Here is a 24469-nt window from a genome sequence, read left to right on the forward strand (position 1 = left end):
GGTGTTGGGACAGGAGGAATTGTTTCTACAGCTTTTTGCCTGTTATACAAATTATTTACTCTGAAGTTAACTCGCAAGCAAGTGATGGGTCTTATAACACACACAGACTCTCCATATATTAGAGCCCTTGGATTTATGTATATAAGGTACACACAGCCCCCTACAGATCTATGGGATTGGTTTGAATCCTTCCTTGATGATGAAGAGGACCTAGATGTGAAGGCTGGTGGAGGCTGCGTAATGACCATTGGAGAAATGCTACGGTCTTTTCTCACAAAACTGGAGTGGTTTTCCACTTTGCTTCCAAGAATTCCGGTTCCAGTTCAGAAGAATATCGATCAACAGATTAAAACCCGACCAAGAAAAATCAAGAAAGATGGAAAGGAAAGCGCTGAGGAAATAGACAGACATGTTGAACGCAGGCGTTCAAGGTCTCCAAGGAGATCACTGAGTCCACGGAGGTCCCCAAGAAGATCCAGAAGTAGAAGCCATCATCGGGAGGGCCATGGGTCTTCTAGTTTTGACCGAGAATTAGAAAGAGAGAAAGAACGCCAGCGACTAGAGCGTGAAGCCAAAGAAAGGGAAAAAGAAAGGCGAAGATCCCGAAGTATTGATCGGGGGCTAGAACGCAGGCATAGCAGGAGTAGGGAAAGACATAGAAGCCGTAGTCGAAGTCGTGATAGGAAAGGGGATAGAAGGGACAGGGATCGGGAAAGAGAGAAAGAAAATGAGAGAGGTAGAAGACGAGATCGTGACTATGATAAGGAAAGAGGTAATGACTGAGAAAAGGAGAGGTCAAGAGAACGGTCCAAGGAACGGAGAAGTAGGGGTGAGGTAGAAGAATAGAAATATAAAGAAGACAAAGATGATAGGCGGCATAGAGATGACAAAAAAGATTCCAAGAAAGAGAAAAAAACATAGTAGAAGTAGAAGCAGAGAAAGAAAACATAGAAGTAGGAGTAGAAGTAGAAATGCAGGGAAACAAAGTAGAAGTAGGAGCAAAGAGATATCAAGTAAACATAAAAATGAAAGTAAACATAACAGGATTATGATTAGATTTTTGTCCTATTTGTTTGGTTTTGCATAATGTCAATTTAGTCAATATTTCATTAATAAAAGCATCATCAGGAAATTTTCTGCCCATATACCTCCCTACATGTTTTACAGTCTAGTATGAAGAACATAGCAACCTAACTTGGGGTACCCTCTCTCACAGCTCCTCAAACTTGCAAAGTGCTCAGGAAGAAGATACTAAACTGCACAGATCGGGTGTCTGGAAGACACGGAGTTCTATCCAAGGGAGAGTTCTCTGTTCCTTATTTCTCACTGTGGTAATTTCTTCCCAAGGCTCATGCTTCTCTCAGATCATTTCTGAATCTCCCTAACACCTAATTATATATGCTGTTGTATAAAAATTACTGTCCAATAAGATTATTCTGTATAAATACTTTTATAACAGGTCATCATGATTAAGGGTGGGAATAGTATTTCTTAAATGTCAAAAATGGTGACTGGCTTCAGTGTTCTTCTTAACATTTTCATAACCATATCATTGCTTCTGGGCAGATTCCTATTCTAATAACTTTTGCCAATCCTGACTGAATAAATAACCAATTGCTTCATTATTCTCATTGTTAACCTTTAACAAAAACCAGAGATGGCTTGTAGAAGAGGAGCTGGTTCATAATGAAAGGATAGGTTACTAAGCTAAACAATACATTAAGTAGAAGAGCATGTTTAATACTCAGCATCTTAAAAACAACCACAACAATACAATGAACAGTGGTCTAGATAAGCTAATATGTTTTCAAAGCCAATCTATATCAGACCAGGTTGGTTTTACATCTCCATGCTTTTCCTCAGCAAGTTCAAAAAGACAGGAATGATTTGTGGCAGTCCCAAGAGCCTCTGCCAGCTATGATGTATATAAAAAGAATTTTTTATTCTAGCTGTTACCATAGGCAATAATGTCTGTAATAGGTGAACATATTAGCCTGGACACAGAATATGAATTTGTCTCGAAAAAGCCAGCACAATTATACAGTCTAAGAGTTAAATGTCAGCATTTGAAGACAAATTATAGGCAAATTCATTTAAACACATGCTATGTGGCAGAATATAAAAACAAGCAGTCCTATCTTTATCAATTTTTTATATCTGTATTGATTCACCAGATTTTGAAATGCCCTCCCCTTTCCTGTAAAATCCAAAATATATGTACATGCAAAACAGTAATTTTCCTTCCTCCTTAGCACAATGAGACTTCAACCTTCCATCTGGAGAGAGAGATTTATGTTAGGAAAATGTACGTAAAATGCCTTCTTAACTGATTTGGGGGAGGGAGTACAGTGAGAAAGAAGACATATTTAACTCAAGCCTGGCCAACTGACAGAAAAGAATGCAACAGATGAAGGAAATTGAACCTAAGGGAAGGTATGCACCAACCATGATGTGAACCTAGCATACTGCTGGTCTGCCCAACGACCATCAAGAACTGAGAGAAACTGCAGTCATCACAGCCTCATCAAAGAAAGCAAGCTTCGTAAGATAACAGAAATAAATATAAATTAATATTGAGCAACATCACATCAAAACCTAAACATATCAAATTAATTAGCTGAAATGGATGTTGGAAATGGTCATTTTGCAAAGCTTAAAGCCTTAACTCCAAAATGCATTACATAGAAAAATAAAACTAAAGATTGAAGCAGAATGAATAGGGAGATGAAAGAATAAAAACTGTGTGAGAAAAATCAGGGGTGGAAGTAGAAGGACCAGAAGACAGAATATACTAGTAGTATGCTGTCCAAGTGATTGTCTTAAACTGGAAGAATTCCTCTGGTGGAGCAGAGACCACTCCCATCACCCCATCTCACCCTTGCCTCAGGTATTTAGGATACTTGAATCTGGTAGTTTACTACGGAAATCCTGATCTAATACAGAATGAAATGAAGAAAGGTCTCCATGAGAGGAGAAAAGGAAGAATAATCAATTTTTTTAAAACAACTCCATTTTGGGAACCGACTCCTCAGAAAAATGGCTGATTCCCATTCTGGGGTAGGGAAAGTACAAAATGAGCTTGAAATTCTTGTTATTTTAATGTAAGAAAGTGTTTAAAGACGAATAGATGAGGGCTTATCAAAAGGAATAGCAGCAACCCTGAAGGGGACTCAGCCAAATTTGGGACAATCTGAGCATCAAAAGGAATGACTCTAATTAATAGCAATTTAAATAAATAAAAATCTACCAGTTCAGAGTGATACTTCAAAAGAAGGGAAGAGTGAAAGTGGAAAAAATTGAAGTTCTTCTTTATAGAAAAATGCTAATTATTTAGAAGGAATGGTCAAATTTTAAAAATCACCACTTTGCAATCCCCAATGTAATAACTAATTCAGGTGAGGATCATTAATTGATATTAAAACCAGTACGTAAAAGGTTAATAAATAACATATTCATAAGGTGTCAAGATTAGTTATTTATAGCAAAGAAGAAAATGTACCTTTAAATGGTAAAATCTGGTAGTCATCACCTAAACAAAGTAAATTAATGTAGGATTACTAATAGTGAAAAAACCAGACATTATGTACCTCTTAATGTCTGAAGCAGGCAACATCACCTAAGAAATATTCTTGCCAAGAATGTTTTACCTGAATCAAACCAAATCTGTAAATCTAACTCCCACTGCACAGGAATTAAAAGAAATAAAGGAACAAATTATATTATACCACAAGGAAACAATCAGACAAATCCATAATGTGGGAGATTTTGCAAAGCACTTGACCTGAACTCTTCAAAAAGTAAAGTCATGGGGGAAAAAAGTGGGTAGGCCTATTTTAGATTAAGAGAGCAAAGACACAACCAAATGTAAGCCATGAATCAGACTGAATCCTGGCTCAGGAAGAGAAACAGCTATAAAAGACATTCTTGGGACAACTAGGGGAATTGGAATAGGGACTCAATACCAGTTGATATTATAGAATTACTGCTTATTGTCTTAGGTATCATAATGGGGCTTATAAAGATTCTTATGAATGTGAAGTACTTAGGGGTGACATATGACACCAGCCACTTTAAAGTAGTAAAAAAAATAAGCAAAATAAATTTTATATATGTAAGTAAATAAATTTATTTACTTATATAAATTTATAATATAAATTAAACATAAATATGTATATAGATTTGTATATATATATACATATATATGAGGAGGCAAAGCAAATAGAGCAAAATGTCAACAACTGTGGAATCTAGGTAGCAGGTATATGGTGGTTCATTGCATTATTCTGTCAACTTTTCTATATATTTGGAAACTGTCAAAATAAAAAATTGTAAAAATACTTTTTTTTGTTTTTGTTTGTGTTTTTTGTGTTTTCTTCTTCCTACTATTATTCAGTCACTTCTTGTCTTCCTACTCCCACCATAAGTTATCATGAAAGAAGCAGAAACCTAAACATCAGGTCAGACTCATAAGAGCTCTACAACTCCATTTATCTGTGGTCATTAAGTCAGGTGACTAACTCTCAGTATGGTCTAATGATACACTAACTGGAACCTGTCATTTGAGCGAAGAATAGGCACATCCATGGCAGCAAAAGGCCATATAAAAAAGGCCCATTAAGGTTTCTTCCAGTTATTTAGCAAAGGTACTAAGGTAGAATGAGTAAAAGCACAGACTTAGGTGTCATCCAACACTCTTGGCTCAAATCTTAATTCTGGTACTTAGTAATGATATAACTTTGACAAGAAACTTCTCTGACACCCTCACCTGGGAATAATAATACCTACCTCACTTCACAGGGCAACTATGAATATGAATGAGCTAATAAAAGAAAAGAATTTAGTATAGGGCAGAGCACAAGCATACATTCAATAGACTTTTTACATCAAGGGAACAAGAGATAACAAGTGCTGGTGAGGACGTGGAGAAAAGGGAACCCTTGAAAACCACTGATGGGAATGTAAATTGGGGAAGCCTCTATGAAAAACAGTATAGAGGTTCCCCCCAAAATTAAAAATATGATCCAGCAATTCCACTTCTGGGTATATACCCGAAGGAAATGAAATCACTATCTTGAAGAGATATCTACACCCTCATGTTCATTGCAGCATTATTTGCAACCGCCAGGACATGTAAACAACCTAAGTGTCTGTCAACAGATGAATGGATTAAAATGTTATACACAAACACACACACACATATACATATATACGATGCAATATTATTCAGTATTAAAAAAGAAGGAAGTCTTTCCATTTGTAACAACATGGATAAAAACTTGAGGGCATTATGCTAAGGGAAATAAATCAGACAGGGAAAGAAAAATACTGCATAATCTCACTTATATGTAGAATCTAAAGAAACTGAACTCATAGAACGGAGAGGAGACTGGTGGTTGCCAATGGCTCAGGAGGGTGGGGGAAATGGGTGAGCGTGGTCAAAGTATACAAACGTACAGTTTTAGGATGAATAAACTCTACGGAATGTAATGTACAACATGGTGACTACAATTAACAACACTGTATTGTATACTTGAAAGTTGCTAAGAAAATACATCTTAAATGTTCTCAACACACACACACATGTAATAGGTGTGTTAACTAATCTTATTGTGGTAATCATTTCACAATATATACATATTACACCTTAAACTTACATAATGTTATATGCCGAATACATCTAAATAAAGCTGAGATAAAAAAGACATCAAAGAGTTTAGAGAAAGATTTAAATAAATAAGGATAACATGTTCTGGGAGAGACATTTAAACAAAGGGTACAATGAACTTTTTTAAATGGGGGTAAGTAGTCACTTTGACAACACTGAGAGGAAGTCAGAAAATGTTTCAGAGAAGATGTGACCCTAGAAATGAATTCTGGAAGAGGAGTTTACAGATGCACTGGGTAGGAAGGGAAGGGAGTACCCTTGGCTGAAAGGTCATCAGGGGCAAAGGCATGGAGAAATGAAACAGATTTGCACATTAAGGGAACTGCAAATAGGACAGTATGGATGGTCAACTGGTGGTGAGTAGGGAGAATGAGTGAAGAGGCTGCAGAGACAAACAGGGGCCAGATCTTGAATGTTACACTAAGTTGTTTGGATTTTATTTCTATATAACCCATTGATGTCTTACAACCTATTTGTATGCTGTAAAGATACCTTTGGTCAGAATGTGAAGGGTGGAGTGGAGAGCTTGAAGAGAGAATGAAAGCAACCAATTAGAAAATGGCTATAACAGTCTAAAGCTAGAGATGAGAGGGGTCTGAATTGAAGTAATAACGGTAGGAATTAGGAGGTGACTGAGTTGAAGAGGGAAATTTAAGACAATGTCAAGTTATAAATTGGGTAGCAAGATGTATGACCAGTTGTATGATGCACAGTTCCATTTACCAAGACAGGGAATGCAGAACAAAGAAGAGGTATGGGGGAAGGGGTGCAGCTTTAGACACACTGAGCTGGAGATGCTTGGGGAGCATTTAGTTGAGATGGCCAGTTGGGACATTTGAATCCCTAGGCCTGGAATTCAAAGAAGAGGTCTCATTAGAAACAGATTTGGGAGTTAATCACTTTGTAAGTGGTGGCTGAAGACACAAAAGTGTTTAACATTGTCTAGGAAAGTATTCAGTTTTGTTTTTTTGTTCATTCTTTCATTCATTCAACAAATAAGCACCGTTAGGCCAGGAATATTTGTCTGTTTTGTTTACTGCTGAATTCCTTAGCTTACATAATAGGAGCTCAATAAACACTGAATAATATTTACTGAGTACATTAACACCAGAGACTGTGCCAGGTGCTAGACATACAATGATGAACAAGACCAACACTGTCTCCTGCAGGGAGCTTACCTCCAGCAAGGAAGGCAGGTAATCAAGCACATACTTAAGATAACAAATGATGAAAGCAATAGCAAGAACATTGATGTAGTTCTATGCAAGCACTTCCTAAGGGGACCCAGATGATGGAGGAGCCAGGGAAAGCCTCTTGGAGAAAAAAATGTTCAAACTGAGAGAAGAGAAGAGGGCCAATGTAACAACATGTAAAGGGCAGGCAGAGAGGAGGAATCAATAGAAAGATGTAGTCAACTGTGCCCAGTGGTGCAGAGGCCACACTAGTTAAAAGATGACATTGAGAAGGCTACAGTGACCCTTGCCAGAACACAAGTTTGTTCACCATTTCCCCCACTGTTTGGCTAGATCCTGTTTTCCATCAGAGAGAAGCTCCTGAACAGAAAGAGCTATTTTATTCAGGGTCCCTCAAGGTAAAGACAGCTGACCATGTGCCTCCCACTCTCACGCAGTCCATTAGTCATGAGGCTCTCAGGGGATCTAGAACTCAAAGAGCTTCACTAGGGAAGGTCCTCCTTTTACTCTGAACACCTACATACTACTTAATATATAAAGACAGCACATACTCAATATTCTGCTTCAAATGTTTTGCCTACCCCCAGTCCTACGCAATTCCTACTTATCCTTTCAAATTTAGCTGTATGTCAGCTCTTCCTCCTAACTTTGACCTCCATGCAGAATTAAGCACTTCATTATAGTAAATAGCATAGATAAAATTATTTGATTATGTTACTATCACCTGAAGTGGCCTGTGAGTTCCTGAAATCATAGTATATTAACCTTGATCTCTCTCTATCACAGAAGGCACTTTAAAAATGAGAAATGAATAAAGGAATAAAACTAAAGGAGTGCCTACTGAATTTCATGTGAGGTTTGGATTTGGAATCAAAGCAAACCAAAGATAGGCTATGTGGTCTTTAGCCAAGAAGACACCTAAAAATACCAATTCATTAAAAATTTTAAATTGTTCTAACCTCACAGATTTTCCTCTCTTGAAGCAAATAAAGTTTCTGATCATGTTATACTTCTTACTGCACAATCATTTCCTTTTTTCCCTTTTCAAAAAAAGAACATATTTTCTGAGATAAACAGTGAGGTCCAAATTATATATCTAGTTTGGCACTCAATGACAATATGTGCAATTGAAAACAGATTATTGGTAAAAGAAAAACTGATACCAAGATGAACTGACTAGCAGAGCTAGACAAGAATTTCATATGAATGTTTATACTCTTTTATTAAGTTGTGATCTGTACTGGGGTACAAACCACTGATACAAGTCTGAAATTATCCATTTAATTAAAAGAGGAATTTATGGGAAATTTCCGGACAACAGTAACCTGTTGGGAAGGGAAACAAATCTCCAAATCAAACGGGGGAAAACTCAATGCTCTGGACACTTACAAAGGGAAGAAGAGGTAAAATGTCTCACCCATTTTCTTCTGGACTCTACTCATTCTGTTTGAATAATAGCAACAAAACAAGAAGCCATGGAAAGATACCTAATTAGAATATATAACTAGCTTTATAAGAGTTTTCTAAGCCTTACGGTCTTTACCTTGTTTCTTGCAGAGTCACAGAACAACATGGGGCAAAAACAGACTTGGAACTAAGATGCTTTACATCATGTATTTTGCTCAGATCATTGAAGCCTGAGGTTTTCCAGGAAACCAGCTATACAATGGAGACACAATATTTATTTCTCCAACTTTAAAGGCAAGGACCCTTATTTAAAAGTTCATATGCAGATATCTTAAAAAGCAGGCTATCAATGTACCAGGTTGATTAGAATTTTGAATTCTTTATACTAGTTTCCTTTCCACATAACACTCTAAGGATATACATTTTTTCAAGCATTCATGGTAGATGTTAAAGACAAGGTTACAAACACATTTCTAATGAAAGTCATGCATTTTATCTTGCTTCTAACCTACCTAAAAATGTATCTTTTGTGTAAGGATCCCTGTTTCAGCTAGACCTGAAGTATTTTCTCCATTTGGAAGGCTGCTTTAAATCAATACAACCTTTTTTTTTTTAACATCTTTATTGGAATATAATTGCTTTGCAATGGTGTGTTAGTTTCTGATGCCATAACAAAGTGAATCAGATATGCATATACATATATCCCCATATCTCCTTCCTCTTGCATCTCCCTCCCACCCTCCCTATACCACTCCTCTAGGTGGAGACAAAGCACCGAGCTGATCTCCCTGTGCTATGGGGCTGCTTCCCACTAGCTATCTATTTTACATTTGGTAGTGTATGTATGTCTATGCCACTCTCTCACTTAGTCCCAACTTACCCTTCCCCCTCCCTGTGTCCTCAAGTCCATGATCTACATCTACATCTTTATTTTTGTCCTGCCCCTAGGTTCTTCAGAACCATTTTGTCTTTTTTTTTAGATTCCATATATATGTTAGCATACGGTACTTGTTTTTCTCTTTCTGACTTACTTCTCTCTGTATGACAGACTCTAGGTCCATCCACCTCACTACAAATAACTCAATTTCGTTTCTTTTTATGGCTGAGTAATATTCCATTGTATATATGTGCCACATCTTCTTTATCCATTCATCTGTTGATAGACACTTAGGTTGCTTCCATGTCCTGGCTATTGTAAATAGAGCTGTAATGAACATCATGATACATGACTCTTTTTGAATTATGTTTTTTCTCAGGGTATATGCCCAGTAGTGAGATTACTGGGTCATATGGTAGTTCTATTTTTAGTTTTTTAAGGGACCTCCATACTGTTCTCCATAGTGGCTGTATCAACTTACATTCCCACCAACAGTGCAAGAGGGTTCCCTTTTCTCCACACCCTCTCCAGCATTTATTGTTTCTAGATTTTTTTGATGACAGCCATTCTGACCAGTGTCAGGTGATACCTCATTGTAGTTTTGATTTGCATTTCTCTAATGATTAGTGATGTTGAACATCCTTTCATTTGTTTGTTGGCCATCTGTATGTCTTCTTTGGAGAAATGTCTATTTACGTCTTCTGCCCATTTTTGGATTGGGTTGTTTGTTTTTTGGATATTGAGCTGCACGAGCTGCTTGTACATTTTGGAGATTAATCCTTTGTCGGTTGCTTCATTTGCAAATATTTTCTCCCATTCTGAGGGTTGTCTTTTCGTCTTCTTTATGGTTTTGTTTGCTGTGCAAAAGCTTTTAAGTTTCATTAGGTCCCATTTGTTTATTTTTGTTTTTATTTCCATTTCTCTAGGACGTGGGTCAAAAAGGATCTTGCTGTGATTTATGTCATAGAGTGTTCTGCCTATGTTTCCGTCTAAGAGTTTTATAGTGTCTGGCCTTCCATTTAGCTCTTTAATCCATTTTGAGTTTATTTTATTGTATGGTGTTAGGAGGTTTTCTAATTTCATTCTTTTACATGTAGCTGTGCAGTTTTCCCAGCACCACTTATTGAAGAGGGTGTCTTTTCTCCATTGTATATTCTTCCCTCCTTTATCAAAGATAAGGTAACCATATGTGTGTGGGTTTATCTCTGGGCTTTCGTCCTGTTCCATTGATCTGTATTTCTGTTTTTGTGCCAGTACCATACTGTCTGGATTACTGTAGCTTTGTAGTATAGTCTGAAGTCAGGGAGCCTGATTCCTCCATCTCTGTTTTTCTTTCTCAAGATTGCTTTGGCTATTCAGGGTCTTTGGTGTTTCCATACAAATTGTGAAATTTTTTGTTCAAGTTCTGTGACAAATGCCATTGGTAGTTTGATAGAGATTGCATTGAATCTGTAGATTGCTTTGGGTAGTAGAGTCATTTTCACAATGTTGATTCTTCCAATCCAAGAACATGGTATATCTCTCCATCTGCTGGTATCATCTTTAATTTCTTTCATCACTGTCTTATAGTTTTCTGCATACAGGCCTTTTGTCTCCTTGGGTAGGTTTATTCCTAGGTATTTTATTCTTTTTGTTGCAATGGTAAATGGGAATGTTTCCTTAATTTCTCCTTCAGATTTTTCATCATTAGTGTATAGGAATGCAAGAGATTTCTGTGCATTAATTTTGTATCCTGCAAATTTACCAAATTCATTGATTAGCTTTAGTAGTTTTCTGGTAGAGTTTTTAGGATTCTCTATGTATAGTATCATGTCATCTACAAACAGTGAGAGCTTTATTTCTTCTTTTTCTTTTTTTTTTTTTTTTTTTTTTTTTTCGGTACGCGGGCCTCTCACTGTCGTGGCCTCTCCCGGTGTGGAGCACAGGCTCCGGACACGCAGGCTCCGAGGCCATGGCTCACGGGCCCAGCCGCTTCGCAGCACGTGGGATCCTCCCGGACCGGGGCACGAACCTACGTCCCCTGCACTGGCAGGCAGACTCTCAACCACTGCGCCACCAGGGAAGCCCTACTTCTTCTTTTTCGATTTGGATTCCTTTTATTTCTTTTTCTTCTATGATTTCTGTGGCTAAAACTTCCAAGATTATGTTGAATAATAGTGGTGAGAGGGGGAAACTGTGTCTTTTTCCTGATCTTACTGGAAATGGTTTCAGTTTTTCACCATTGAGAATGATGTTGGCTGTGGGCTTGTCATATATGGCCTTTATTATGTTGAGGTAAGTTCCCTCTATGTCTACTTTCTGGAGGGTTTTTATCATAAATGGGTGTTGAATTTTGTCAAAAGCTTTTTCTGCATTTATTGAGATGATCATATAGTCTTTATTCTTCAATTTGTTAATATGGTGTATCACACTGACTGATTTGTGTATATTGAAGAATCCTTGCATTCCTGGGATACACACCACTTGATCATGGTGTATTTTCCTTTTAATGTGCTGTTCGATTCTATTTGCTAGTATTTTGTTGAGGATTTTTGCATCTATGTTCATCAGTGATATTGGCCTGTAGTTTTCTTTTTTCGTGATGTCTTTGTCTGGTTTTGGTATCAGGGTGATAGTGGCCTTGTAGAATGAGTTTGGGAGTGTTCATCCCTCTGCTATATTTTGGAAGAGTTTGAGAAGGATAGGTGTTAGCTCTTCTCTAAATATTTGATAGAATTCGCCTGTGAAGCCATCTGGTCCTGGGCTTTTGTTTGTTGGAAGATTTTTAATCAGAGTTTCAAGTTCAGTGCTTGTGATTGGTCTGTTTATATTTCTATTTCTTCCTGGTTCAGTCTTGGAAGGTTGTGCTTTTCTAAGAATTTGTCCATTTCTTCCAGGTTGTCCATTTTATTGGCATATGGTTGCTTGTAATAATCTTTCATGATCCTTTGTATTTCTGCAGTGTCAGTTGTTACTTCTCCTTTTTCATTTCTAATTCTATTGATTTGAGTCTTCTCCCTTTTTTTCTTGATGAGTCTTGCTAATGGTTAATACAACCTTTTTTGAGTTACAGGAGCTAGCCTAGAATTGTAGAAGAAAAGGCTGTTATCACACCCCTCCCCTCGTCAGAAGCTACTTTATAAGGCAAACTGCAGTAACAACGATTAACAGTTGAAAATTTCAAATTTCAATAGGGGTAAATTCCTGACAACACAGACCACTGAAAATGGTCTGCACACTAAGCTCTCTAGACTGTGAAAGGCCAATAAGTTAAGTTATGTGTATAATGCTTTGTGAAGCAGGGCTAAACATACCAAGCCAGGGCCTACTATCTCCAGCCATGAGGAACAGGGTAAAAGCACCTTAGAAAGAAGTCATCTCATTCTGCTCCCTACCTTCAAGAAGAAGAGTCTTGTTCTTGTCATTAAATTAAAACCCTTCATCAACTATCAATATCAATATACACAACACCCCTCTCTCTTCATACACCTCTATTTGTGTACTTGAACTATTTATGCTGCTGTGTAAGATCATCCATTTCTGAGTGGAAATGTAAAATGAGTGTAAGAGGTCCCTTAATCTTCTCTTTTCCAAACTAAATAATCCAGGGGCATTACGCTTCCCTCATATAGTTCATCTTCCAGCCCTTATCAGTTTTGTGCTTGTCATCTCTTCCTTCTTCAGTTCCTCATTAGAGTTCTTTTATAAGAGTCAGACCACCATCGCCTACTAAACAATTAAATGTTTATCACCAGGAATAGGTACCTGCATTAGAATATCTGAATACGGCTCAGTATAACCTCTACTTGGGGGTGGGGTACTTCTAAGTGCTTTAAATAAATTATATTTAACCCTCATCAAAAGAAAAAAACATAAAGTACTATTACTACTCTCACTTTACAAATAAATTTGCAGCACAAATAAATTTGCAAAACAGAATGGCTAAACACTTATGCAAGGTTAGTTACTCTGCCAGTGAGCTAGGATTTGGAGTATAGTATACACAGGTATCACCTGTGAATCTCGTTAGAAAGCAGACACTGATTCAGTAGATCTGAGGTAGGGCCTAAGGTTCTACATTTCTAACAAGCTTCTGAGGGATGCTGATTGCTGGTCCAGGGACCACACTTTCAGTGTGCATACCACCTCCCAGAACCCTCCCTACTCCATATCAGTGGGAGGAGGCCCATCCTCCTTCCTTACGTTGAAGTGTTATACATTATTGGACTCCGTTGCTTCCTCCCTTTAATCTATCCTTACAAATGATGATGCTTTTTCTCTTTTTTGGTCAACTGTTTTGTTTTGGAAAGAAGCATACAGAAATACATTTCTATTGTGGCTGACTACTGAAGTCATAACAATTAGCAAGTATTAACTGTAAGGCTTGACAATCTATATTGGGGAAGAGTCCACAGGAAAAAACAAACAACCACATTTTGTCTCTTCTACTTTCAAATAGATATCCAACCCCTACCTTACCCAAACACACTTTTAAGCCTAACTTTATAGTATAACTTCTGAATTCAGTTTAACATTGCAGACCATTAGCCTTGGGGAATAGCACTCTCACCAAAGTTGCATGCACTTTTTAGTGCAGTATGAAAATATGACCAATATAATAATTCTAAGTAAAAAAATCAAACAATTTCCATAAAATAGTATTCATAACTAGAGTAAAAAAGGAGAGTTCTTATAGAATGGAATCACATCTAACATTTTAAGGTTAAATTGGAAGAAGCAGCAGGAATATCTCATTTCTTCCCTCTTTGAAAATGACTAGGGCTACTGCTCACAAATGTAAATTACTGCACAGAGAAAAATTAAGTAACATCTATGTGCAGGTTTATTATCTAAACCCAGCAAATGCAGCAAAAACCGAAGGTAATAAAGCATTTTATGAACAACTTCACTTCACTGGTTCCTAACGTAATTGAGCTTACGTGAACTGTTTAACAGAATGATATTTAAAAACCTGTTAAAGAACCAGATTATTTACTTGACCCTCCACTCAAGAAAAGTTATAGAGAAACAGCCCAAGATATTCAAGGAGAAAAGTTTTACAGTGTCATTAAAATCAAGAAGTTAGGTTTTTGACTTACTATTTTTTAACAATATTGACTACGAAATAAATTAATCCAAGAGGCCACATTTAAAAGAACAATCCCTGAGACCTGTGTTTTTATCCACATATGCTTAACAGAGAATTGAAATCTATCATAAAATTCAAAAGTAATGAACTGAATAGCCAATGATTTATATTCTATTTTTTGACTAGTTTAAGAAATTCTACTAGGAGGCAGAAACTTTATATATTTAGTTTCTGTCTAGTAGTGATATTTTTTTTTGAAAAATCAATTTTAGCTAAATCAATTCACCCATGTCTGCACTGGGAGGGAAAATATCATCTTATGGACTAAGGTAAAGTGTCTAAATACAATAGGATATGTTCAGAAAATTGAGTCAATTTAAGTAGCCAGAAAAAAAATTTTAAAGAAAAAAGTAAAATAAGTATAATGGGATTTCTGGTTCCAGAGAAGATGGCGTAAACATAATTTTCCCTATCTCTTTCACTAATGATAGTTAAAAGTCCTGGTCATGATACACAATATAAACATAAGAAGACTCTAAAAGATGGAGAGGTGGTAGAATGGCTAGGAGTCTCAGAACCTGGTGAACAACACAGAGGAGAGCTGCCTAGTTTTGTTTTTAACCTCATATATCCAGGACTGAGTGCTGGAGAAAACAACAAGCCAGAAATGGCAATGGACACAGACAAAAAGAAAAATCCAAGAGAGGCCTGCTTTCACCAGCCAAAAGAAAAAATGGAGGGGGGGAGGAACCTAGCAAAATGTAAACCTTTTAGACAAGAACTGCCTTAATCGAGCCAAACACCACAGAAAAGATTGCGACACTACCCCACCTCCATCAGCAAAGGCTCAGTGAGGAACTTAGACTTCTAGGTGTCCCTCTATTCCCCCACCCCTCTCTGCTGGGGTGGTATCAGAGAAGACTGAATGGGGAAGACTGATGGTAATGACTCCCTCCCCTACCTCTTTCACCCTCATGATTATCAGCAGAGGTCTCTTAGTTTGGACTTCCACTCCCATCTACCTTTAATGAGGTATCCTTCCCTACTGGGGTGGTGTCAGAGGAAGCTGAGTGGAAAGCCAAGAATTTCATGACATATCAGCAGTAACAGTGGAGGCCATTTGGGAAGCCCCTGTCCAAGCCAGGTGGTGTCAGCAGAGGTCTAGTACAGCACTGAACTTCTATCCCCCACCCAGCAGTAATTAAGTGCCCACCTCACCCTGGGTGTCAAAAGAGGCTGAGTAGGGACCCTGAACTTCCACCTTCACCTAAAAGTAATGAGGTGGAGCCTCCTCTTTCCCCACTAGTGTGATGTCAGAAAAAGTCTGCTAAAAGAGATGATTTAAATAAGACCATAACATAATACTCAAAATGTCTAGAATACAATTAAAAATCACTTGTCATACCAAGAACCAGGATAAACTTGAATTAGAAAAGACAATCAACAGATGCCAATACTGAAATGACACAGTTGTTGGAATTATCTGACAAGAATTTTAAAGGCGCCATCATGAAATGCTTCAATAAGCAATTACAAACATGCTTAAAACAAATGAAAAAAAGTCTCAGCAAAGAAATAGAAAATATAAAGAACAATCAAATGGAAACGTTAGAAATGAAAAAAATAATAACCAAAATAAAAAGCTTACTGGATGGGCTCAACAACAGAATGGAGGGTACATAGGAAAGAATTAGTGAAGTTGAAGATAGAACAATACAGCTTTTCCAATCTGAATATCAGAGAGAAAACAAACAGACAAAGAAAATAAACAGAGCCTCAGGAACCTGAGGGACTATAATAAAAGATCCAGCGTTCCAGTCACTGGAGTCCCAGAAAGAGAGCAGAAAGAGGGTGGAGCTGGAAAAATATACAAAGAACCAACACCTGAAAATTCCCCAAATTTGGCAAGAACCATAAACCTACAGTCCAGAAGTCAAGCGAGGGACTTCCCTGGTGGCGCAGTGGTTAAGAACCCATCTCCCAATGCAGGGGACATGGGTTTGATCCCTGGTCCAGGAAGATCCCACACACCATGGAGCAACTAAGCTTGTGCACCACAACTACTGAGCCCGTGCTCTAAAGCCTGCAAGCCACAACTTCTAAACCCACATGCCACAACTACTGAAGCCTGCGTGCTCTAGGGCCCCTGTGCCACAACTACTGCATGTGCATGCTGCAACTACGAAAGCCTGCACCCCTAGAGCCCATGCTCTGCAACAAGAGAAGCCACCACAATGAGAAGCCTGTGCACCGCAATGAAGAGTAGTAGCCCTTGCTCGCCACAACTAGAGAAAGCCCGTGTGCAGCAATGAAGACCCAATGTGGACAAAAAAAAGAAGTCAAGCAAACCCCAAACAGAATAAACCCCAAAAAATCCACGCCAAGAAATATTAAAATCAAACTTCTGGAAACTAAAGACAAAGAAAACCTTGAAAGCTAAAGAGAAGCAACACCTCATTTAAAGAAGGAAAAAACTGAATTATAGGACTTCCCTGCTGGTACAGTGGTTAAGAATCCGCCTGCCAATGCAGGGGACACGGGTTCGAGCCCTGGTCCAGGAGGATCCTACATGCCGTGAAGCAACTAAGCCCGTGCTCCACAACTACTGAGCCTGTGCTCTAGAGCCCGTGAGCCACAACTACTGACGCCTGTGCGCCTAGAGCCCGTGCTCCACAACAAGAGAAGCCACCGCAATGAGAAGCCTGTGCACCGCAACGAAGAGTAGCCCCCGCTCGCTGCAACTAGAGAAAGCCTGCATGAAGCAAAGAAGACCCAACCCAGCCAAAAATAAATGAATTAATTAATTAACTTAAAAAAAATTTTTTTTAAATGAATAACAGTGGATTTTCATCATAAAACATGAAAGGCAGAGGAAGTAACACATTCTTCAAGTGCTGAAAGAAAAGAACTATTGACCCCAGAATTCTATATCCAACAAAAATATCCTTTAGAAATGCAGGAGAAATCAATAAATTCTTAGATGAAAGAGAGCTAAGAGAATTTATATCTATTCTAAAAGAGTAGATAAAGATTCTCTAAATAGGAAAGAAATGATGAAGGAATTTTGGAACATCAAGAAGGAAGAATGGAAAGAATACAAATATGGATAAACAGACTTTCTTTTCCCTCTTAAATTTTCTGAATTATGTTTGACAGCTGAAACATAACATTGTCTGATGTGAATTTAAAAAGACTTATAATGGAATGGTAATGCTTTAAGCAACTGTATCTGGAAGCAAAAAACTTACTCATTTTTAAGTACATCGTATTTCACTGAAAAGGCAGATGGCCAACATGACCTTATTAAATATCCCCAACTTCCACCTCAACACATCATTCCCTCAGGTCTTGGCATTCAATAAATGTTGAAAGAACGAGTGAATGAATGAATGCTTTCTAAGACAAACTTCCCCATCTGTATTTCTGACTTCACCTTCTTCTATATCATTCAGACACTGTCCTATAAATTATACTATCTTTCTCATGGTCTCAACAGATTTTGGCTCCTTCCCATAAGTCTTCAACTAAGTGCATCTTAAGAAACTCCCTCCTCAAATAATACCTCCTCCTTGAGCAGCCAACATCTCTCTCTCCTCCCCATTACCAAAACTCTAAAAAATTAATCCATATTCATTATCTCTATTTCTCATGTCCAATTTAATTTTGGCCCAAAACAATGTTTCCCTGTCTTCTCAGTTTATTTATACTGTATTCTTGACAAATATCCTCTAATTTATTAACTTATAAATATAACACCCTGATTTTGACTTCCTTGCTGGCCACTTTTTCCCTCTTCAAAGGATCTCCTCTTCTGGTTTCTGAGCTACTGGCCCATTCTGCTTTTTCCTTACTGATTTCTCCTTTTTAAATCTCTTTCACTGACTTTCCCTTGCTTATTCTTAAATGCAGATATTCCCTAAGATAATGTCCTAAAACTTATTCAGTACCTTTTCCCGTGACCCTATATAATACCATAGCTTCAAATTCAATATATATGCTGGTGATCCCCAAATTTCTGTTTTTTAGCTATTCAAGAGAAGTGACTACGCTTCTATAGCAGTCCCATGTTACAAACATGATTATTATCCAGTAGAGTACATGCATATACTTGGCACTATATGTTTTATAAAATATAGGTAAGATATTTGCTAAACTTCTAATTTCTGAAATCATTTTCAGTATTTTCAAATCATAATGTTGAGTTTTCATATTTAAATAACCAAAGTTAGTGCTCCAAAAAAGTTTTCACATCCTACTATCATTTAGAGCATCATCATTATATTGTTGAAGGATGTCACTTTATTATAAAGTGCTAATACATACCAGTTTCATTTGAAGGAAACATGAAGTTTACTTTACTAGAGAATAATATGGCACAATCAGTTCCTGACTTGATTACCCTTTGAAATGAATCCAAAATGACATATGCTATAATACAAGTGAATTAAGTTAGGGTACCATATACAACAAAAAAGAAATCACACTGAATAAAATTAAGGACTACGTTATCCATCAATATAAAATTTTTTTCTTTTTCTCCAACTGGTGTCAATAAGATTACAGTAATATTCAGGTTTCTAACCCCCCAAATTAATTGTTTTCTAATTTCATCTATACCACTTGTGTAACAATTGTTTTAAAATGACTTAAAAGCAATGAAAAATGCTAAATAACTCCCCACTCTGATAAAATCACTGATATGACTTATTTATACTAATGGAATAAAGATCACAAGCACTACATTACTTCACTGAATTTAACATTTTCAATGATCAAGCAGTTTGTGTGTATCTTCTCCCCAGTTTCGGTAATGGCCCTGAATATACAGACCACGTAAAAATGATAGGCTGTGTTTTAAGATATAGAGATCACCATATGGGTATCAACAGGTATTAATGCTATGCAAGCCAAGAAAATATGTAAGGAAGACTTAATAACAAACGAAATTGTGTACTTAAATAAATACTACAAACAATATTTGCCTTTACTCAAGGCAAATCCATTGTTTTATAATAGAGATGTATTCCAAGTTGGATACCTGTGGAATTTCACACGAGTGTTAGGTACTGATTTTCTGACACTCCCTTTGAATATACAAGTCCCAAACAACCAAGGTAGGCACTCTGAACATCTTTTCCCTGGCATGTTCCTTCAATTAAAAAAAGGGTTGTATGTACAGATGCCAATGGGCCATGATGCTTATAACCAGCAAGCACTCTAAGTAGCACTGTACCAAATCCTGTTAGCGCTCAGGGAAGTAAATTTGCTTTGGCATCATTTCTAGGGATGCCTCCTGGAATAAAATTTGGGAATGTTCTGTCTCTAGGAAATGGTGGAGGATTTTTAAATTTACATATTTTTCAATCCAATTGCCAGCAAAATCTCCCTTTTAGTAAGCAGTAAGAATTATGATAATGTAGCTGAAAACAACACTCCCCAGAATACAGACATAACCTCTCAGCTGTGTGCTTCACTTTCTATCATACACAAGAGATCCGTTAAAAATGAAATGCTAGCTCCACTGGGTGGCACATGACTAAGACATAAGAAGGGTTACTCCTACTACTAAAAAGTATTCTGCCTTTTGTTTCCTCATGAAAAAAATATTTAGATTACCAAATTAAAACAAATAAAAGTAACACTGCATAATTTAGCTGTCGTTTTCTACCAAATTGCTTATAACTGTAACCATAAAATGATAATAATCTACCATATGTGCAGCTGCAAAACTAAGAAAAGCACTGGTCAGTGCTGCTGAGAAATGTGAACCTACTACTCTCCCTGGTGCCTGTGCAACTGAATTGCAATAAAATCAAAGGTTCATTTCTCCAAGTAGGAAATTTTATATACTGTCAGTTCTGCCATAAGGCTTGTTTTGAAAACACAAATTTGTTTCAGTGCATTTGATGTATCTGAAAATAATCTGAGCACAATGTAACTCAACTCATAAGAAATGCTAGGTGCAGGCAGAAAATGGCAGCCAGCTGACTCAAGCCCAGTAGGAATACACAAAAACACATCCACACACCTCACACCTCAAACATCTAACAGCTAAGGTAGTTCACCCTGTGTTATGGCCACACCCACACACACCTACTGTTAAAACTTTCTATACAATCTCAGTAACTCTTCTTCTACCACTTTACAATAACTCACAAACTGCAACCCTTTTTTTTTTTTTTTTTTTTTTTGCTGTACGCGGGCCTCTCACCGTTGTGGCCTCTCCCGTTGCGGAGCACAGGCTCTGGACATGGCTCACGGGCCCAGCCGCTCCGCGGCATGTGGGATCCTCCCGGACCGGGGCACGAACCCATGTCCCCTGCATTGGCAGGCGGACTCTCAACCACTGCACCACCAGGGAAGCCCAAACTGCAACCCTTTTCAGTATCCATTTCCATCAGCATACTTCAGGTATTTTCAAGGTAAAGCACCATGTTTATTGCAGTATTTATGCGTTTCTTAATTAATATCTGTAAAACTGTGCTATCATTTTTATTAGTTTCCTTTAAAAAAGTGTTGCAATGATGAAGTTTTGAGTGTTGTGCCCCTAAACACATTTTTCCCATAAGTGGGGTTTTGGGGGCATGATTTTGCAGTGTGATTTTTAGGAACATGTATGTCTCCTTTTAGCAGAACTAATTGTATAATAAATAGTAAAATGTATGCCTCTACTATATTTGTGTATAGGACAAGAGTAAATATAAATAATTATTTAAATTTTGTAACTTAAAAAATGTGTTTTATGTGTTTATTTTCATGAGAGTATTACTGACTTTTTCTATCTCCTTTTAGAAAATCTGTTTTCTCAGTTATAGACCTTTATAAGAATTCAGGAAGGAAAAAGTTTTACATATATATGTAATACAAAATTTATTATGCGTGTGTATGTACACACACACACACACACACACACACACACACTGCCACTTTTCCCATTCAAGCTATTAATCATACCAAATAATTTGTGCTCCTGCTATGACTTGACAACCAAATTCTTTCCAGAAGTCTGAGGTGAGAAAAGGTCCAAATGACTCAGAAAACAGACAGGATGATTCCTTGTTTTGTGTTCGTATGTCACTTAAAACCGGAATTAACCAAAAAGTTGCATAAGAAAATAAGCAATCCATTAAGGAGAGAGACTGGGGTTCAAGGCAACACAAACAGCCCAAAGAGCTGTTCTCACCAATGATAAATGCAGTTTCTTATAATAGGTTTTCCATTTTTCTGAAAAATACCCGCATTGTATTCAGATAAAAGGGAAGTCACTATAACCTTTAGGAATTCATAAGCCTTCACTTAGTTAAATACTCTTGCTTACACCCAATGCTTCTCAATCACAGCAAGGTTTGTCAACTGCATACCTTCCTTATCAGAGTATATACTTCAACATTAGCAGTTTGTCTACATCGGGTTTAACCTTTTCACATTATCAACCTACTGTAAATAAAGAAAAACTTACTGTCAGGCAGGAAAGTCTAAGTGTGGGGCATGGAGCATCGGTATCACCTGGGAGCTTTTAAGAAATGCAAAATGCTGGGCCTCTCTCCAGATATGGCTTAGTCTGCATTTTATCAAGCTGCATAGGTGACTGATGTACACATTAAAGTCTGAGAAGCACAGGTCTAAACTACTATATGACAAACTCCCAGGCTCCATTTCTGCCTGTTTTGCACTTCTATGAAGTTAAGAAAAACAGATTTCCTGACACCAAAGTATAAGTCTTTTACAGTGAATTAACTGGAACGCTAATTTACAAAAAATATGCTGCCATTTTGTTAGTGTTTCTAACCTTGTTAGAACACAATCTGTTTGGATCACAATGGATAAGAATGGAGAGTATGGCCACAAAAGATATGTGAGATAAAACTAATTAAATATGACTAAATATTAATTCCTAAAAAGGCAGAATTTTATATATAAGTATATATAAAATATAAAACATGGTTTTTTTTCACTTATACATGCAAAACAGTAGACATGTGTGCAATAAAAACCCTAGCAACTCATGCTTATGTCATATGCCTAGGACATATTTCATTAATTAGACAAACATTTAAAAAACTACAGAGAGTTAATGTTTCTTCCCCAATTGTATATAAAAGCACTAAATTGAGTGACCTGGTTACAATGAATTAAAACCTACAGAAGAAATGGTTTAATAATGGTACCTTTATACAATTCAATGTGATAGGACAATTTATCACAGATTTTTACTGAAAACCAGTATACAGCTCATTAATACATGCATATTGCCATATAATTTTAAGTGCTAAGCACCCAGAAATTCTCTGGTAAAATGTCCCCTGTTATCTCAATCTATCTCCTTTGACCTCTAAATAGGCACACACACGGTATACATTTGACACAGACTAGCCTGGCTGCTTCATTAGGACAAAGGGCCGCAAAGTGCTGAGGGATACAGTCTCCACTTTCCCTATTTGTGTGTGTGTGTGTGTGTGTGTGTGTGTGTGTGTGTGTGTACGCTTTTATTTTTTAATTGAAATGTATTTGACATATTACACTGTGTAAATTTAAGGTGTACAAAAAACATGTTAATTTGATACATTTATATATACTGCACCAATATGATTGCATTACAGCGAGAATTAGCACCTCTATCATGTCACATAATTATCATTTCTTTTTTGTGGTGAGAATATTTAAGACCTATTCTCTTGGCAAGGTAATAATTATAATGCAATATTGTTATCTATATTCACCATACTGTGCATTAGAGTTCCAGGACTTGTTTATCTCCTAATCGCAAGTTTTCCTCTCTCCTTGATCTGTTTCTTACAAGTCCATGACAAAACCAAACCAAACTAAAACCAAAATCCCAACTACGCAAATATATGGTTCCAGATAACATAATGAATCAGATGGTCATATGCTATCTGGGATGGCAAAGATGGCATTATCTGGGCAGCTATTCACGAGCAGGGGAGATACCCTTTTCCTTAAAATATAAACTGAAAGGCTTATACCAAAGGAGCTCCAAATTTGCTATTTTTAGTAAGTGACTTCAGGTCTGGGTAAGTGGGGAAAGGGAAAAGGGAATAGGAGAATAGAATAAAGGAAAATGCAGCAAGGAAGAAAATATGTATGCTCAGGCAAACAGACTAACCAATAAAGGTCAAAAACAAACAAAAGTGCAAAAATAAAACAAAAAAATTTCTTCCTAATTCACTGGGAGAATTATAATGTCTTGCTTTCCTCGGAAAGATAAGGGTACAAATTCTTGAACTGATATGTTGGAATTCCAGATATAAGTAGTATTAAAAATCAGATTCAGCAAGAGAAGAAAGACAAAATAAACTATGCTAGCTAATAAAAGCACAACAATAGAGATTAAGACAAAAAAGGGAGACCTGTTTGATCTAGAGATTTCATTTAGGATGGATGCTTTCCACCCAAACTTTGGCAAACTTTTTCTAAAGGTCCAGATAGTATTTCATGTTTTGCGGGCCATACTGTATCCCACAAATGAACAACTCTGTGATTGCAGTGTAAACATAGGTAATACAGAACCAAGTAAGCATGGCTGTGTTCCAAAAAAGCTTATTTTACAAAAGTAGGCAGTAGCTTGGATTTGACCTGTAGGCTGTAGTTTGCAAGTACTGCTATAGCCTAGCTTAGAACTAGAAAAACTATGGCTGCAACTTTCCTGGGGTTTTATGAGAAACAGAAATGATGAGTGAGAGTCACTTGGCCTCCAGCAGGAAGTGGTCTCTAAGATCTCTGTCACTGATTTTGAGAGTGATTAGCCCTTTGAAAACTAACTTGGGCTAGTATTTATATAGTTATTACAGACCTTGTTCTATCATATTGTAGTGACATATACTTTTCCTTTCCCTAAGCTTCCTTCTTGTTATTTTCATAATAATAAAAAAACAATTTTCCACTGGAAGTGCTAGCCAGAGCAATTAGGCAAGAAAAAGAAATACAGTTGGCTGTCCATATCCACAGGTTCTGTATCTGAGAATAGAGCGTCAACTGTATAACTGTACAACACCCATCTTGAGGCAGACTCAAGATGCCTATTAAAAATATGCTCCTGGGCTTCCCTGGTGGTGCAGTGGTTGAGAGTCCGCCTGCCAATGCAGGGGACACGGGTTCGTGCCCCGGTCCGGGAAGATCTCACATGCTGTGGAGCAGCTAGGCCCGTGAGCCATGGCTGCTGAGCCTGTGTGTCCAGAGCCTGTGCTCCACAACAGGAGAGGTCACAACAGTGAGAGGCCCGCATACCACAAAAAAAAAAA

General features: G+C 37.3%; 2 protein-coding genes across 5 annotated transcripts in view; one reads left to right on the plus strand and one right to left on the minus strand.

The window, feature by feature from the left end:
- Nucleotides 1-24469, minus strand: part of KIAA1328 — a gene marked incomplete at both ends in the record, with an annotated part of 383031 nt that overhangs the window by 250574 nt on the left and 107988 nt on the right. The window lies entirely within an intron of this gene.
- Nucleotides 7-993, plus strand: LOC309970750 (uncharacterized protein). The gene has a single exon (XM_082853330.1). The coding sequence runs from the start codon at nt 85-87 to the stop codon at nt 781-783; it is 699 nt and encodes a 232-aa protein (XP_082709456.1). The 5' UTR covers nt 7-84; the 3' UTR covers nt 784-993.

This window comes from Leucopleurus acutus, assembly GCF_964270905.1.
Source record: "Leucopleurus acutus genome assembly, chromosome: 13".
Lineage (NCBI taxonomy): Eukaryota > Metazoa > Chordata > Mammalia > Artiodactyla > Delphinidae > Leucopleurus > Leucopleurus acutus.